General features: G+C 38.1%; 1 protein-coding gene across 1 annotated transcript; it reads left to right on the top strand.

Annotated features, from left to right (window-relative positions):
* Positions 1-9,201: 9,201 nt before the first annotated feature.
* Positions 9,202-14,719, top strand: LOC143539933 (plant intracellular Ras-group-related LRR protein 9-like). The gene is made up of 4 exons (XM_077033120.1): positions 9,202-9,831; positions 11,219-11,385; positions 12,071-12,681; positions 14,441-14,719. Exons 1-3 carry the CDS (start codon positions 9,202-9,204, stop codon positions 12,675-12,677), a joined length of 1,404 nt encoding a protein of 467 aa, XP_076889235.1. The 3' UTR covers positions 12,678-12,681; positions 14,441-14,719.
* The last annotated feature ends 2,354 nt before the right edge of the window (positions 14,720-17,073 follow it).

Raw genomic sequence — 17,073 nt, 5'->3', positions numbered from 1 at the left:
TTGAAAATATTTTGAAGCTTCTAAAAAGCTGTTAACTGAATAGTAATATCACTTCCCTGGGAGTTAAATAAAATGTACGCGTTAAGAATTCAGTCACCCCGGTCACTTTAAGTTTTCAGGTAAATGGCTATCCATTATGACCACAAGTGGTAAACCGGACCAAACATAATGTCCTTCCAGCTAAGAGTTACCGACATAATTTTAAGTGAAAGAACACAAAACACATCATAATCGCCCCTGGTGCTTTCAGTCGTTAGATAAATGGCTATCCTGTGAATCTACAAGTAGATCACCGGACCAAACATATACAAATATATGTTCTTCAAACTTGAGAAACCGACATAATTTTAAGCAAGAATGAATCTTGAGAAGCAAATTTTTTTAATTTGATTTTTTTAATAATAAAGACAGCACACACACGCTATTTTTGTCTTTTTGATAATAAAAAAATAAAAACAACGAGCGCACACTATTTTTGTCTTTTTGATTATTCTCTCCCTAAATTTGTGCAAAAATAACAAATATGTACAAATTTATACCCAAAAAGACTCAATCCTCGAAACGAAGCATTTTAAGAAAACCCGCAAGCACATTAAATTTTGTTGTTCTGACCAGTTTTGTAAATAAGTCCGCCACATTGTTGTCAGTGTGGACTTGTTTAAGATGAATCAATTTTCGATCGAAACAGTCATGAATAAAATGAATTTTAATATCGATGTGCTTGGTTTTAGAGTGTTGAACAGGGTTTTTCACAATTGCAATGGCCGCATCATTATCACAAAAAATAGAAGTGTAAAGAAATTCCAAACCGTAATCCAGCAGTTGGTTTTGCATCCAGATAACCTAAGAACAGCAAGCAGATGCGGCAACATACTCCGCTTCAGCGGTTGAAGTAGACACGGTCTGTTGTTTCTTACACTGCCATGAAATGAGACTGTCTCCTAAGAACTGGCAACCAGCTGACGTGGATTTCCTGTCAATGTCATCTATACCATAATTGCTATCAGCAAAAGCATAAAGATCAAATTCTGATTGTTTGGGATACCAAAGACCTAACTTTGGTTGTCCATTCAGATATCTAAAAATACGTTTAACAGCAATTAAATGAGAGTGTTTAGGATTAGCTTGGAACTGAGCACACTGGTAGACTATAAACATGATGTCAGGACGACTGGCTGTGAGGTACATTAGAGACCCGATCATCGATTGATAGTATGTTTGATCTACGGGACTTCCATCAGGATCAGATGACAGTAGTGGTCTTTCTGCCATGGGAGTGTTGGCACTCTTTGGATCTTGAAGCTCGAACTTTGCCAGCATATCCTCAACGTACTTCCCTTGATGCAGTAGGATTCCTTCCGAGCTTTGGCGAACCTGTAGCCCCAGAAACTTTGTCATTTCACCCAACGAACTCATCTCAAACCTCTTCTTCATTACACCATCAAATTCTGTCACAACTCAGCGCTGGTGGATCCAAATATGATACCATTGACATTGATCTGGACGAGAATCAAATCTTTTCCGACAGTTTTCCGGAACAAGGTTTGATCGATGGTTCCACGCTTGTAGCCATGATCAAGAAGATGCGCGGTCAATGTAGCATACCACGCTCGAGGAGCCTAATGTTACCCGTACAATTCCTTGTCTAGCCTGTAGACGTGATTTGGCTTCTTAGAATCAACAAAACCCGGTGGCTGATCAACATAAATCTCCTCTTTGACTTCACCATACAGAAATGTGGTCTTAACATCCATCTGATACACTGTAAACCCCATGTATGATGCATACGCAGAAAAATTCTAATGGTCTCAAGTCTAGCCACTGGGCCATAGACTTCAGTGTAATCTAACCCCTCAACTTGACGAAAACCACGAACTACCAATCGTGCCTTATTTTGAACAATAACCCTGTGTGTCATCTTGCTTGTTTATGAAAACCCATCTTGTATCAAGAGCTTTCTTTCCTTCTGGTAACTTAACCAATCTCCAAACTTTCAACTTATCAAACTGGTTTAATTCTTCGTGCATAGCATCAACCCAACTAGGTTCTTGAAGAGCCATTTCTACTGACTTTGGTTCAATTTGAGAGATGAAACTAGGAAAACATACAGTTGTAAATGTGTCATGTCTGACTTCTGGTGGACACTCCCGCTTCAATGGGACCTATGACATTCTCAATTGGATGATTTTTTTGAATTCTTGATGGAATTAACTGATCAGAAACATCACCAGTAGATTGTAGATTTTACAAGTTTTCAATATCATCAACAAGAGGATTCTTCCATCCAGATGTCGTCATATTGTGAGAGTACGAGGTGCTGGCGACATATTCGTTTGGAATGTCATCGGGAAACAATGTGCTCCCAAAGATCTGACGAATAGAACTCTCCCCCTCAACATCAACAGCATTTTCAAACGTGTTTGGCGAACATTCGGATTCTGAAGTTTTCTTGGGCTGAGTACCAGTAGCAGGTGAATCATTACTTAACTCAGCAACATCATCATTAATCAGTGGAGAAATATGGGATACTGTCTGTGGATTTTCCTTTGCAGCTTCCACTGTGGGACCACATGAGGGTTCTGTGTTGATAACTGGAAATACGTTGAATGGTTTGAAAAGTTCATTGTAGTCAAATAACCAATCGGGACCAACACGAGCGTCAGCCTCATTTTCTTCTAACAAACGAACCTCATAAGACTCTAGAATCTGCTTGGTTGACTTGTTGTAGACTCTATAAGCTGTATTTCCCACATACCCAACGAAGTAACACTCATCTGCCGCGGCTCCAAACTTTGGAGTAGTTTCTAGATTCAGTAAAGTACACAGACACCCAAAAGCTCTGAAATATGCGACAGTGGGTTTATGACCATAAACAATCTCATACGGGGTCTTCATCTTGGACTTGTTGATTATCACCTGATTCAGAACATAACAGGTCGTATTAATAGCTTCTGCCCAGAAAAATAGTGGCAGTTTAGAGTCGCACAACATCGTTCTTGCTGCCTCGATAAGAGTTCCGTTTCTTCTTTTAGCTACACCATTTTGGTGAGGTTTCCGTGGAGCGCTATACTGAAGAAGTACCCCCTTTCTGAACAAAAGTGATTCAAAGTTGCATTCTTGAATTTCGTTCCATTGTCACAACGGATTCCCTTCAGCTTTAGGTTCAGTTGATTCTCCATGAGCACAACAAACTTCTTGATTAGATCTGCAGTTTCACTCTTATTTGACAAGAAAAATACTCATGTAAAACGCGAGTAATCATCAGTAATAACAAGACAATAAGAGCTACGAGAAAAACTCAAAACATGAACAGGCCCGAAAAGGTCCATATGAAGTAATTGAAAAACTGACAATATGGTATTAATCAACTTTGGCTTGTGAGATTTTCGATGATGTTTACCCAAAGCATAAGCCACACATTTTTCAATAGTCACAAAATCCTTGATTGGTAAACCATACACCAAATTATTTTTAGCAAGACGATTCAGATTTTTAGTATTAGCATGACCAAGCCGACGATGCCAAAGCATTGCATTATGTTCTGACACTTTTGAAAACAAGCAAGTTATTTCGTCAGGAACATTTTTGTTCATGTCGATCACATAAGCATTATCTTATCGTTGTGATCGAACAAGAATCCAGTCTTCTGGTATAATTATACCAGGGGTCAGAATTAAACACTCATTCTTAGTAAAATGAGTTGAAAAATCTTTGTCACAAATTTGTAACACGCTCAAAAGACTGTGCTTCAATTCTGGAACAAAATTAACATTCTCAAACTTTAGAACACCGTTACTTACTGTACCCTTCTGAGTGATCTTTCCTTTCTCTCCTCCCGCAAAAGACACATACCCACCGTTAAATGTTTGAATGTCGTGTACATGGGTAATGTCCCCTGTCATGTGCCTGGAACAGCCAATATCAACATACCAAGGTCTGATGATATTCCTCCATAGCTATCCCTGCACAAAGTGAGGGATTAGGTAGTTTTTGGTACCCAGTCCATACTTACACTGGGTGACCCTGATTCATCTACAACTGTCACGAATTGCCATGACATGTCCTTTTGATCGTCAAACATGGGATTTGTAGAAAATTTCTCCGGAGATTTGGGCAACCATCTATGTCTGTATGATTTGGAATTATAGGTACAAATGGTTGTCGTAACCTCCGGTGTTTTAGATGTAGATGGAGATGAATCAGCCTTTTTCTCCTGTTTTGGTCTAGTCTTAGTTTTCATATTAGAATTTGAACTTGAAACACCTTTTCTGACCTTTCTTTTATACATGTTAGGTTTGGTCTGATGAGGACTAAACCTGCCAGATTTGTTTCGATTCCAATCTTCGTCAAAGGAACTAGCCTGGTAATGCCTGAATCTTTTTCTGTACACGTTATGAGGCATGTATGTCATACTACTCTGATAGAATCCATAGTAGGGAACGTACAGACGATGTGGATAATTTCTAGCAATATGACCAGGAGTGCTACAATTAAAACAAGTTTGACGTTTTATGAAAAAGTCATTTTAGGCAACTCCTTGTCTGGACAGGTTGTGTGAACCAGTCTGCTTAAATTTGTGAGAACTCCTGTTCTCGTTTTTGAACTTATCACCTTGTTTGTCATTAGAGCATCCCTCTTTGACAAATTTAGGTGCTACATATTTTTTTGTTTTATTAGAAACCACATTATTAGAGTTTAGAGTCTCAAATGAATCAACCACACAAGAATCCTTGCTCCTTAAAACAGAGCCCACACAAACAGTCGGAATAACAGAATTCAAAACAAGAAGTTTTAAAGAAACATAAGAAACAAAGTTATTATCAAATTCAAAGCTAGGGTCGTCATCCTCATCAATCCACTCCTTCACAATTACTTTTTCTGCACATGAAGTAGATACATTAGAATCGTTCATACTTGAAGTGGACGGACCAACATTCGCATAGATGGTCCCATCACCTTTGTCTTGTTTACCATACTTCATGTCCTTTATCTTTTCTTCTTGTTCTTTGGTGACAGGTGTGGGACATAATTATGATTGTAGTAAGTTGGGGGAAATTGACTGTGTCCTATTCCCTCACCTTCATTTTCCATCCACCACAATTGGTTCTCAATCATTGAGTTAACTACATTATTGGAACCTTCGAATTTTTTAAAATCAAGTTCAGCCTTTTCAAACTTACTAGTTAGATTTAAGATTTTTAACTTGGAAGCTTCCAGTTTAGCAGTTAACTCAGCAATTTCTTGTTTGGCATCTAGGTGGTGACAACTTTTTATGCTAAAATCAGATTTAAGCTTAGAAATGTCCTTCTTTTGTGCTTCTATTTTGTTTAAAAAACCCTTTTCATTCTTCTTAAGTTTGAAATTTTCAGATTTTATTCTTTCCATATCTCTACTTAGACTATCGTTATGAAGCTTATACATTTCTATTTTTTCACCACAATTTAAAGAACATGGCTGAAAATGTACCTCAGAAGAATCTGGAGAAGTGAACGCCATATACGCAAACTGAAGCTCATTGACCTTCTCCTCAGCAGCATTTTCTTCTCCAGTGTCTTCAACATTGGCGAAATTTGCAGTCTGATTTCCAATGTTAAGAGCAGCCATCTGACCTTCCCAAGAAAACTGTTGAGCAGCCATACTTCTTTCACCATTACCTGAACTAACTCCAGCCTCACCTCGGGCATTCCAACCGGAACCAATGCCCTTTCTGTATTTCCATCCTTAGCTGGGTTAGTACATTCACGAGCAAAATGACCCGGCTCGTGACAATTGTAGCACCTGAGAGTGTCTTTGTTGAAACCCACCTTTTGATTATTAGGCATGTTCTAATTATTTATACCCGTCCTCTTAGTGAACTTCTTTGCACGGAAAACTGCCATGACAATCTGCCACGAGATGTCCATTTCTTCAACATGATCGGGATGAATCTGATCTAGTTCAGCAGCAACCACAGGTTGAACCAAATATCCAGCCAGAAAAGCATGATAACAATTCATAAATCCCGCCATTAGAGCTATATTCTCTTGATTCTCTTTTGGTATGGTGGGGATCTGGTTGAAGTTCTTACTGGGAGTGTGAGTAGCTTTACCCGTGTCATTTGAAGACTGTCCAGACTTGGTGAAGAACACTGGAGCTGGTTTGGGTGAGTTGGATGATGATGATTGAACTAGAGTGGATGAGAACATCTGGAAGTTTCCCTGAGGTGGTTGTTGAGTGGGCTTGAACAGAGAGAAACTATCTTGAGACATAAGAGCACTGTTGGAAGCAACGTTGTATCCAGCAGCACTGTAAGAACTAGCATGATTTATTGCCCGTTGTTTATCATCCATATCACAGGCTTTCATTGTGGCTATCATTTCAGTCATACCCATCCTGTTGAGATCCTTAGTCTTTTTGATAACCGCAACATTCATGTCCCAACTTTTCGGCAAGGAGTTCACCAACTTGTTGTTTATTTCTGAAGTTTACAGATAAATTCCTGCTGTTCTCATTTCAGTCACAAGAGATATGAATATTTGAAGTTGGGATTCCAACGTCTCTCCCAAAACATGATTAACCATATTGAACTTTTGTCGCAGCAGATCTTGGCGACTTCTCTTCATATCTTCATTTCCTTCATAAACTTCTATCAGTGCAGCCCACAACTCTTTAGCAGATTGAAGTTCTCTAAACTGAAGGGCAATCTCAGGTGAGAGTGCCATGGTTAGAGTGGAAAGAGCTCTCTCATCTTCCTCAACTTTAGCAAAGTCATCATCGTCATACTATGCAACTGGTTTCACAAGAACTTCGTCAGAACCATCCCTTTGATAGGTGATCCTTTGAGGTCCCCTCACAATGCTTTTCCAAATTTTGGAATCTTTCATCTTGGCGTAGTGTTCAAAACGAAATTTCCATTCACTGAACCCCTCACGGGACAAGAGACGGGGTATACGAGTAGCAGTGTCCATGAAGGAATCAAGTTCTTAATGAAGTGAAGAGTTGGTTGAGTTGCTACCATTAGTTAACTGGGCCATTTTAATTAGATTAGAAATTGATTTTAAGTCCAATTATTACTAAGTCCAAGTCCAAGTAGAACATGCCCAAACAGCTAACTGGGCTGAGAATAAGTCCACACTGGTTGACCGAGAACTCAGGTTTTGACCAAAATTTGACCGAGAACTACTAGTGGCCGAGAACAAGACTTGGCCGAGAACAACCAGTAGCCGAAAACCAAGTATGACCAAGATCAAAGTCAACCGAGATCTCACTTTCTTCACCGAGAACTCTATTTTGGCAGAGAATCTTTGATTTATCAGCCGAGAACACTGAAATTTATTTGACCAGTTGATTTTGGCAACAATTTAATCCCTACTTTAATGGGATTCAAACTGTTTCAAAAGATAAGTCAATCCTAGGTCAAAATATTTTCTGTTCTTCTTCTCCGATCACACACTCGCCGGAAAAACGCAAATACCACCAAAAGAACTATTATCGAATCTTTGATATCACAATAACGAGCCTGAATAAGGTTTAAGGCTCTGATACCAATTGTAAGTCCCGAATCTGAATCACTACAATTATGATACCAATATAACAAGTATAGGTGCGGAATACCTATACTTGGTGATTCAAGAACACGAGTAAACACACGGAAGTAACACAAGATTGCTTCAAAACACACGTATATTAAGATACGTCGGGTGCTTAAGCACTTACAATACACGATACAGAAAGACAAGTGAATGAACAACCTTTTGCCTATACATGACATCAACTATATACAGAGAAACCAAAACACCTAAGCCCATATAACTAAAAGCCCACGGAGAACATTAACATGTTCTCGGTTTACATAACAAGTAACAAACTCGTAGCCCCAAGCCCAATACATGTAGACTTAAATAGACTAAGTACAAACCAAATAAACTAGGTCCAACAAAACACATTTTTTTTTCATTCCATCATTATGGTCCATTCCATTCCGTCTCTCATTCATGCACACCAAATGCCACCTTGGAGTGGTATCGCTGGACTGTTGGAACGTAGAGGTGTTTTCTCTATTCAAAAACTGTAAACAACATGAAAATCCCCTTAAGAAGCTCCGAGTAGCTGAAACCCTTCAACACTCAATAGTCAAGTAACTATATGTACAGACCATGTAACTAAACATGCTAGCATAAGCATGAAGAACTAAAGTGAGGCTAGTGATAACTGATAAAGCCCTTTTCACAAGTAACCAAACTCAAATCAGCCATTAGGAATGGGCCTGTGCTCTCTACCAGGCCCAAAATAAATATTCTAATTATTATCATCAGGCTCAAAATAGATATTCAAGTAAAAACCACCAGGGCCAAATTAAATGTCCAAACTAAACCCAATAGAAACCGTCTATGCTTTTGTCAACTTATATAGTTTCGTTTTCAATATAGATCAAATAATCAATTTATTAATCAACAACTTTAGTGCATTGGAAAAATGGTCATTTTGTATTTTTCTCATCATATTACTCTGAACAGGACAAACGAGAAAACTGTTTTTATTTAATCCCAAAGACGGCTCATTTTATTGTAGCTTTAACTATTAGGTCATGGTATCCGAATTTTGGATGGTAAATTTTAATATACAGAGTCAAAATTTCGGACGCATATATTGGTAAAAAACTCTTTTTAAAAATTTAATTATATTAAATAGTAATTGTAGATAGGCCTGTAAACGAATCAAACGAACACGAACAATGACATATTTGTGTTCGTTCATTTAACTTTAGACGAGCACGGTTACAAAATCAAATAAATATTTATGTTCATGTTCGTTCGTTTAAAGATCTTCTTAACGATGGATTCAGCCAAGTAATAATCCCCCAAATCGTAACTCGAGATGTTAGGATGGTTTGTGTTAGTTTAAAAAACTAAACCAACAGTTGACAAACATAAATAAACAAAGATTTATAAACATATATGAACAAAGACAAATGAACACAAACAAACAAACAAACATAAAACCATTAAATAGATGGTTCATCCAGATAATTATTTTATATTAATATGTTAACGTACATAAACAAACAAACATAAATGAACAAGTAAAACATGTGTTCATGTTCGTTTGTTTAATTAAAGAAACACATATATACTCCTCTCTACCAACAAACAGTCTCTCCACTAACAACGACTTGTTGTTGAACTTTCTCTTTCTTTCTTTCTTTCATCGTTTCTTTCTGCAATGGATCCAAACCCTAACAAGTTCCCAATTCTCTCCTACGTCATGACCAAATTCCCCACCGTCAACCAGCCGGACTTCGACATCGAACAACCACCCAGTTCCACACCGGAACCTGTTTTCGAACGCATGCCCTACTTAAACGATCCTCAGCTCATCGCCTCCATGCGTGCAGCCGTTGAAGACGTATCTCGCACTCGATCTATTTTCAAAACCCTAGGTAACTGTCCGGATCACGAGCTCGTCGACATCGCCAGGTCACGGTTGAAGGATATTCAGGTTTCCGGAGAGGATGCGGCGGAGCGGCAGTCGTACACGGCGGTCATATCGTTGTACGAGATGTTTGAGTCCTATGAGAAGTCCTTGACTGACGCCGAGAAGAGGCTGGAGAAGCTCTATGAGGATGCCAATGTGCGAGGGAAATCGCCTGTGGTTAATCATGATTGCGGGAGTTGTAGTGAGGTTATGGTTGATGATGAGCTTAGGGATGAACTGGCTGCGCTTTTACGCCAGGCGGCTGCCAAGGGCGTTGAGAGGATTGATTTGTCGCAGAGGCGCTTGCCCTCCATTCCGGAAGCCTTTGGGAGGCTTCGGATGCTGATTTCGCTCAATCTGTCAAATAATCAACTTGAGGTTACTTAATTATCTCATTTTAACATATTATATTGTCAGTTGATTTATCATATTATCTGCGTTAGCAACATAAAGAAACAGAATGAAATGATGGATACAATTATTAATTAGATTATCAGTGTTTTAGTCATTTTGCTCTGGCTTCATTGTTCTAAAATTTGAAGTGGATTTAATCTAATCTAACATATCATATTGTTATTAGTTTGTTATTATATCTTCTTGATTCGTTTTAAGAGTCTTGATTTTAGGTATTATCCGTGTTAGCAGCATAAATAATTAATCAGATTATCAATGTAAGTTACCTATGTAGTCATTAGCGGTGCTATAGCGGTTATCAGACCTCTAGCAGAATATTGATCAAAATATTGGTACCTATAATATCGGCAGTATTGACCGATATTGGACCTATATATTACCGATTTTCCCGATATCAGTTTTTTAGGTCTTAATTGTTAATTTTTAGTGTTTAATATTAGTATATTTTAAGTCTTAATGAGTTCCTACTTTCTACAATTGTTAGTGTTTTGTAAGTTGCAAAAGGCTACTTTGTTAATGGTGCGAGAGTATACTGACTTTTTAAGTGTTAAATTGCTATATATTCTATTTATCTTATTCTACTCACACACCATATAGTATTATTATTATTATTTTATTATTACTATTAGTGTTTCTATTATTACTATTTTATTATTATTATTATTATTATTATTATTATTATTATTATTATTAATACTATTATTATTATTACTATTTCAGTTACTATATATTGCCTCATACATATGTTTTACAGAGCGGAGGGTCTCTCTGAAAGCCACCTCTTTATCCCGTTGGATAGAGGTACGGTGTGCCTACATCCCACCCTCCCCAGACCCTACTTATAGCTTTGCTGTTGGTGGGACTAAACTGGGTATGATTAATTGATTGATTGATATAAATTTTGCATGATGTTAAAATTACGATATCCCACTGCAATAAACGATATCTCAAATATCCGTCCTTGATCGATATCCGATATTTTTCCACATTAACTGCATAGGTAGTTACTTGATTAGATGATGAATTCAATAGTTTTATTGTTATGAATTTGGAGTGGAACATATTCCTATGCTGTGGGCCTGTTAATTGATTGAACTTTACTCCAGGTGTGCAATTATACGAAACCGGACTGTACTTTTATCCTAAAACTTTTAGAATACGGGACCGTATGGTACCAGTTGTTATCGGTAGGGTATCAGATTCATCCTTGTAGTACAATATATCTAGCAACTAGCAAGCAATGTGATATTTTTAAATACTTTAGGGGTTTTATTATTCCTGCCCTAGTTTTTTTTGTTATTTTTTTGAGATACACTTTTCATATTGATGATTGATCACCAAATTGGAACAGGACATTCCTGATTCAATTGCTGGACTTGAGAATCTTGAGGAGCTTTATGTTTCTTGCAATCATTTGGAATCTTTACCGGATTCCATTGGCTTATTGTTGAAACTGAAGATTCTAAATGTTTCTAGCAACAAGCTAATGTCCTTGCCTGACAGCATTTGTCACTGCAGGTATGTTTGTTTAGATCCGTCACCAGTTTACCATATATTATATCACATATCTTTATAAACCGTCCTACGTTTTAAAGTTATTGTTTGGATTTGTGTTTTGAAACTGATTATATTTAGTTTTAATGTTTGGATAAATAGACTCGCCTTCTGATTATTTAGTTATAGAACATTTTCTGATAATTACTTTCATACTATCTGCAATGTAACATACTTATTGTCGTAAGTGTAAAATAATTTTGCTCAGTTACCCCATGTTTAACCTATTTGAGACCTTTAATCTCGCAATAGCATTTTGTGTATTAGTTTTTTGAAAATCATTATTTGCTAAAAACTCAACCAACTGATTATAATGTTACCATGATTTCAGTCAGTTAATTCGGTGACAAACCCATTTCAGATGATAAATTTATGAAGAGAGGCAGCAAACCTTTAGGTTTTTAAAGAAATGGATTAGGCGAGTAATATTATTATTTGTATACAATGTAAAAAAGTAATATAGTATTTAAAAAACAAAACAAAAAATGAAGGATGAGTTTTAGTGACGGTTTGTTTCAATTAATACACACAGCCATAACCGAACCACCTTTTTTGTAAGTTGGTTCGTTTATTATGGTTATGGTTCAGTTTTTCTACTCACCGTACAACGTGTTTTATTACGACTAATCGCCTAAGCCTCTTATTACAGGTCACTAGTTGAACTTGATGCGAGCTTCAATAAGCTAACATACTTACCAACCAATATCGGGTTTGAACTCGTGAACATAAAGAAACTTTCTGTCTCGTTAAACAAGATCCGCTCACTACCTACCTCAATCGGAGAAATGAAATCACTTCAGTTCCTAGACGCCCACTTCAATGAGCTCCGGGCCCTACCGGCATCAATTGGGCGCCTCTCAAACCTTGAGGTCCTTAACCTCAGCCGTAATTTCAGTGACCTCACATTACTTCCGTTCACAATCGGTGATCTAACCAACCTCAAAGAAGTTGACATCAGCAACAATCAGATCCAAGAACTTCCCGCCAGTTTTGGCCGGCTCGATAATCTTGAAAAACTTAATGTGGAAGAGAACCCGTTGGTGGTGCCGCCTAAAGAGGTGGTTAATGATGGGGTGGAAGCGGTGAAGGTGTGGCAGGAGGTGTTGAGAGTGAGTGTTGAGAGTGAGCCAAACCAAGGTGGTTGGTTGACCCGTAGTGCCTCGTGGTTGACCGGTGTGGCAGGAAATGTTGGCGGGTATTTGGGTGGTGGTGCGAACACAACTAAGGCTGACCCGTATCTCAATCAGCAACTGTGATTAGGTTACATCCGAACTTCTCTTTCATTGGAGTTTAAAGTTCTTTTTTTCTTTAAACATTTTTACTATTTGTGCTTCACTTCATAAACACCAAGCATACATTTTGCTTATAAAATTCATTACAATGCAATTTTGATTCGCGCAGGATAACTCCATTTTAAGCATATGCTCATAACCCGTTTAAAAACACATTACACAGATTTAGATTTTAGTTATGTACTTCTTAAACACACATATTAGTGATGTTCATAGGCCATGCTGGTTTCTGTTGCTTCATTGGCTTCCTGTTTTGCTATAAATATCAATGACGGAACTGGAACGTCTTCACTCATTCTCTTCTTTACTGACTACAATAGGGGTCTAGTCATGCTTTTCTTGATAAAAAAAGATTAAATAATTACCATCGTTTAGTTCTTTTTATACCCTCATCTGTGTTAATTGTTTAATCATATCGAACTTCTGGAAAACCACAAATCTGGCCTAACCTTGCTTCATTTTGTGGTTATTTATGCATTCGTGAGAATTGAAGGATAGTAAATATGTTATAGACAAGTTGGCTAGTCAAAGTCAGACCGGTATCCAAACTAACTGATTTTGTTAGTTTGCAGTCCAGTTGGCAATTCATTATATTCCTAATATTTTTATATTAAGATAATTACATGTGGTACGAGCATTTTATGATTTTGATAATTTCATCCCTTTGTTTCACTAATTACATACTTGGTCCAACACTTTGTTAAAACGTAACACAAGTAGTCCTAGATTGGATGGAATTAGATTTCTCTGTTATATGCCCGTGAAATGAAATGCCCAACATATGACAAAGAATTGCATTTCTTATGTACATCCTCTCCATGATATTTCAAGTGGCCGCCTAGCGGTACCCGTTCCACATCTCAAGCGACCCGCTACACACCCAAACACCACTTACTTCCTGAAGCTGAAAACAATGCTTGTTGGATTTTAACTGTGTTATGGTTTGCTAGAATTTCATGCGTGTAACGCATATATTTAACGAATATTAACTGTATTACGTCCTTCACACAGCCAGACTAAAGGTTTATTTACTAAAAGCATAAAACCAAGGAATCGAAACTGTAACATAATAATACCACAGAACATCCTTATAATAACTCACTCTTGAATTTCACAAAATAAATTAACCCTTAAAATTTTTAGGCTTAAACTTTTGAATGAGGTGTATCAAGGCAAGACACAAGTTAGGCCCGTTTACACGTCCCCCCAAAGCCTTAATATATAAAACAAATATTGACTTTATTATATATCCTTTTTAGTTGTACAAGTTTCTTGACGTCCGTAATTTTCTCCAGCCCTTAAATATTTTATTTTAGGTAGAAATTCCCAATACATACCACTTTGCTGATATTCATATCTTCTTCCATTATACATCATCATCATCATCTTCTTTATTTAAATACAAATACAAATTGATCATACAACTTCAATCTATTAAACAAATAAAGTTGGTGCCACCATTGCCAACCAGTCCATGTGCACCTTCACATGCCCTCAAATTCTTCCATCTTACAAAAAGCAACATTCTTCCTTCAAATATATCTATCTTCGTCTAAACCCTAAAACCATAACTATAATCAATTATTCTTATTCATATTCTCTCTAGATGATCATTAACAAGTCAACAACCATTGCCTCATGCTTTGTCTTCTTCTTTATCCTTTCATTCAACATGTTAATGTTTTATAACAACGGATCCCATATGCCGTCGGTTGTTTATGCTCTAGGGGCTGTGTTGATTCTAGGTTTGGTGGTGGTGTTGGTGAGGACCACCATTGTGACGTGGATCACAGTGTTGGTGATGCTGAGGTTTGCGGGCAAGCGACGCCGTGTGCTGGTGGTGGAAGGGCGGAAGATTAGCGGTGATGTCGCCATGCATGTGTTGAAGGTTTTCATTAAAAAAAGAAGTCTTGTTGCGGTTGCTTGTGCTACGGTTTTGAGTTCAATGGCCATGGTTTGGGTGGCTTAAACTAATTATGGTGATAAGTTCATTAAAGTGATCCTTATACTTTAATTGTTAGTATATAAAAAATGCAAAATATCGTTTTCTTTATTTTCTCTTTTTAACATAGGGAGAATTAATTTGTGTAAAAAGTACGTGATTCTGTTTTAGAGTTTAATTGGGTTTTTTGTTTTAGAGTTGTTTTTTTTTCTTTCTAATTGTTGGGTGCGACCTCAATCTTTAAGTAATAAACACATATATAATTTTTCCGAAAAGTACCTATCGATTATTAGCTAGTTTTCATTAATTCATTATTTGGGTTTTTGTTTGAGATCTTATTAAAACAATATTCGGTTTTGACAGCTTAAATCTTTGAACCAGTTGTGTTAACCACTAATTAACCAGTCTTTTGTACCGTGAATTTAACCTACTAATCTAGTATCATATGCTTTTATATTTCTATTATTGGAATAAATAATTATGTGTGTGTAAAATCTTGAACCATCTTTACCATTTTAAAGTTTTAACGATTTTGAAAAAGAAATCAGTTCAAATAATCAAAACCTAACCGTTAAGTCCATGTACCGATCGATAAGTCCTGCTATTTTTTCCAACTCACCAATCCCTTTGATTTGGCTTTTTGTTCATCAAAACCATATATAGTTAACGGTTCTCCTCAGATGTTTGTCAATGTCGACTAGACTAGAGTTGGCTGGGTCGCTTCAGAAAATCTTAGCTTACAAATTGTGTACATATTTATTGATATAAAGTTAAAAAAAAAATTAAGAACCTCAAATAAAATACAATAAAGCTATGTAATAGTTACCAACAAAATCAGTGTTATTATGGTATTAGCCAAAAGTAAAATAGTTTTTATATACCATTCATGAAGAGGTAGGTCCCAGCAGAGACCAGTTGGTCCCGCAAGACTCACCTTGAATAGGGACGTCTGCGCAAAGGCCATCTACTCCCGCAGGACCCACCATGCTCATAGAATCTTACGCGCAGTACGCAAGCTGTACACGCAGGGAAAGCCTCCCAATGGTGAAGTACCCCGCCTGTTCCCGCAGTTGCGGATACAAGCCATCAGGGAAGGCTACCCGCAGACAGCAGGGCTACACGCACAAGGCAATAGCTACTTCAGTAGTCACATGAAGGAATGAGCAAGGCGGGAACAATCCCGCCAAAATGAGCCAGTCCGTATGATTCTGAAAGATCTTTTGTACTATACCTACCAAGGTATGGATAGGACAGACGATCTGACCAGAACAACCCATGAGCCAACCACAGGGTGACAGCTCACCGACAACAGTACGAGGAGGAGCACCCTCTAGTACTGTTTGTCACTATTAGCCGCTGCCTACTCACCAACTCTTACTGACGGGCGTGCGTAGCCTACATTTGGTAGAATAGTATTACTGTTGGCCGTAACCTATTCACCAACCAGCATGGCCTGCGTATAATCCACAGTAGGTGGGACGTGCATAATCTACAGTTGGTGGAATAGTGCAGCCGACTTTGTTACTGTTGGCCGTAACTTATCCACCAACCAGTATGGCCTGTGCATAATCCACTGTTGGTAGAACAGGAACACTATTCAGCCGGCTGTACCTGCTTGGAAACCTACCTTCGGCTATAAATACTCCAACATCTTGGAATGGTAAGATCATCTGTTATCCAGTTATCTAGCAATCTCTTAATATACACTTATATTCAGAGCAATCTAGTCTGATTCTCACGCCGGAGGGTGGTCACAAGGAGGAACCCCCCCCTTCTCAGTGACGAGCTTACGGTGTTTGTTTTGCAGGTCTCCGGAAGAACAGCCTTCTCAGCTAGATCTCATCCGTGGGAAACATTACTTAAACCCCAGATTATCTATAATCTGTCCAGGGTTCACTTAGTGTTTCTTCATTGGCGCCATCCGTGCATAAAAGCTACAACTATTTTAGTTTTTTCACAATTTCTGAAGAAATGGTTAACGTTACTCCGGTCCAAAGGCCAGTAACCGACCAAGAAACCCCGGTAACAACCCCAGCAACTGGGGGGAACACCGGCGGTTATACAATCCTTACGAACACTACCCCGACTACCCAAGCCGGGGCAAGTGCAGTAAATATTCCACTGGGGTTCACCGATACCCAGCTGGAAAAACGAACGAAGGTCCCTCGCCAAACACTAGATCAAGTGAAGGCATGGGCCGAAGCACGGCAAAGAGAATTCCAAGCCGAATTGGATGAACGCTTCCGTTCAGTTCAACAGGCTGACGAATTCGCCAGTACTCGCCAACACCTCAATATGAGCAGTGACTGCGAGTACTCAGACGACGAGTTGGAGTCCGATACCGACGCAAACCCTCGCCATAAGGCGAAAGGGAAGCGTAAGGAAACGGACGTCCAACCAAAAAGGAATTTTGGGGAA

This window comes from Bidens hawaiensis, unplaced genomic scaffold (genome assembly GCF_021521415.1).
Source record: "Bidens hawaiensis isolate Kalapana, Puna unplaced genomic scaffold, B.hawaiensis_p1.1 tig00012096_1, whole genome shotgun sequence".
In the NCBI taxonomy this organism is placed as follows: Eukaryota; Viridiplantae; Streptophyta; class Magnoliopsida; order Asterales; family Asteraceae; genus Bidens; species Bidens hawaiensis.
This window is presented reverse-complemented; position numbering and strand designations above follow the sequence as displayed.

Excerpts from the sequence above, each read along its gene's own strand:
- LOC143539933 (XM_077033120.1), top strand. The coding sequence starts at position 9,202 with ATGGATCCAAACCCTAACAAGTTCCCAATTCTCTCCTACGTCATGACC. Across the intron at positions 9,832-11,218 it reads TGTCAAATAATCAACTTGAG|GACATTCCTGATTCAATTGC; the intron begins GTTACTTAATTA and ends AAATTGGAACAG. Across the intron at positions 11,386-12,070 it reads GACAGCATTTGTCACTGCAG|GTCACTAGTTGAACTTGATG; the intron begins GTATGTTTGTTT and ends CTCTTATTACAG.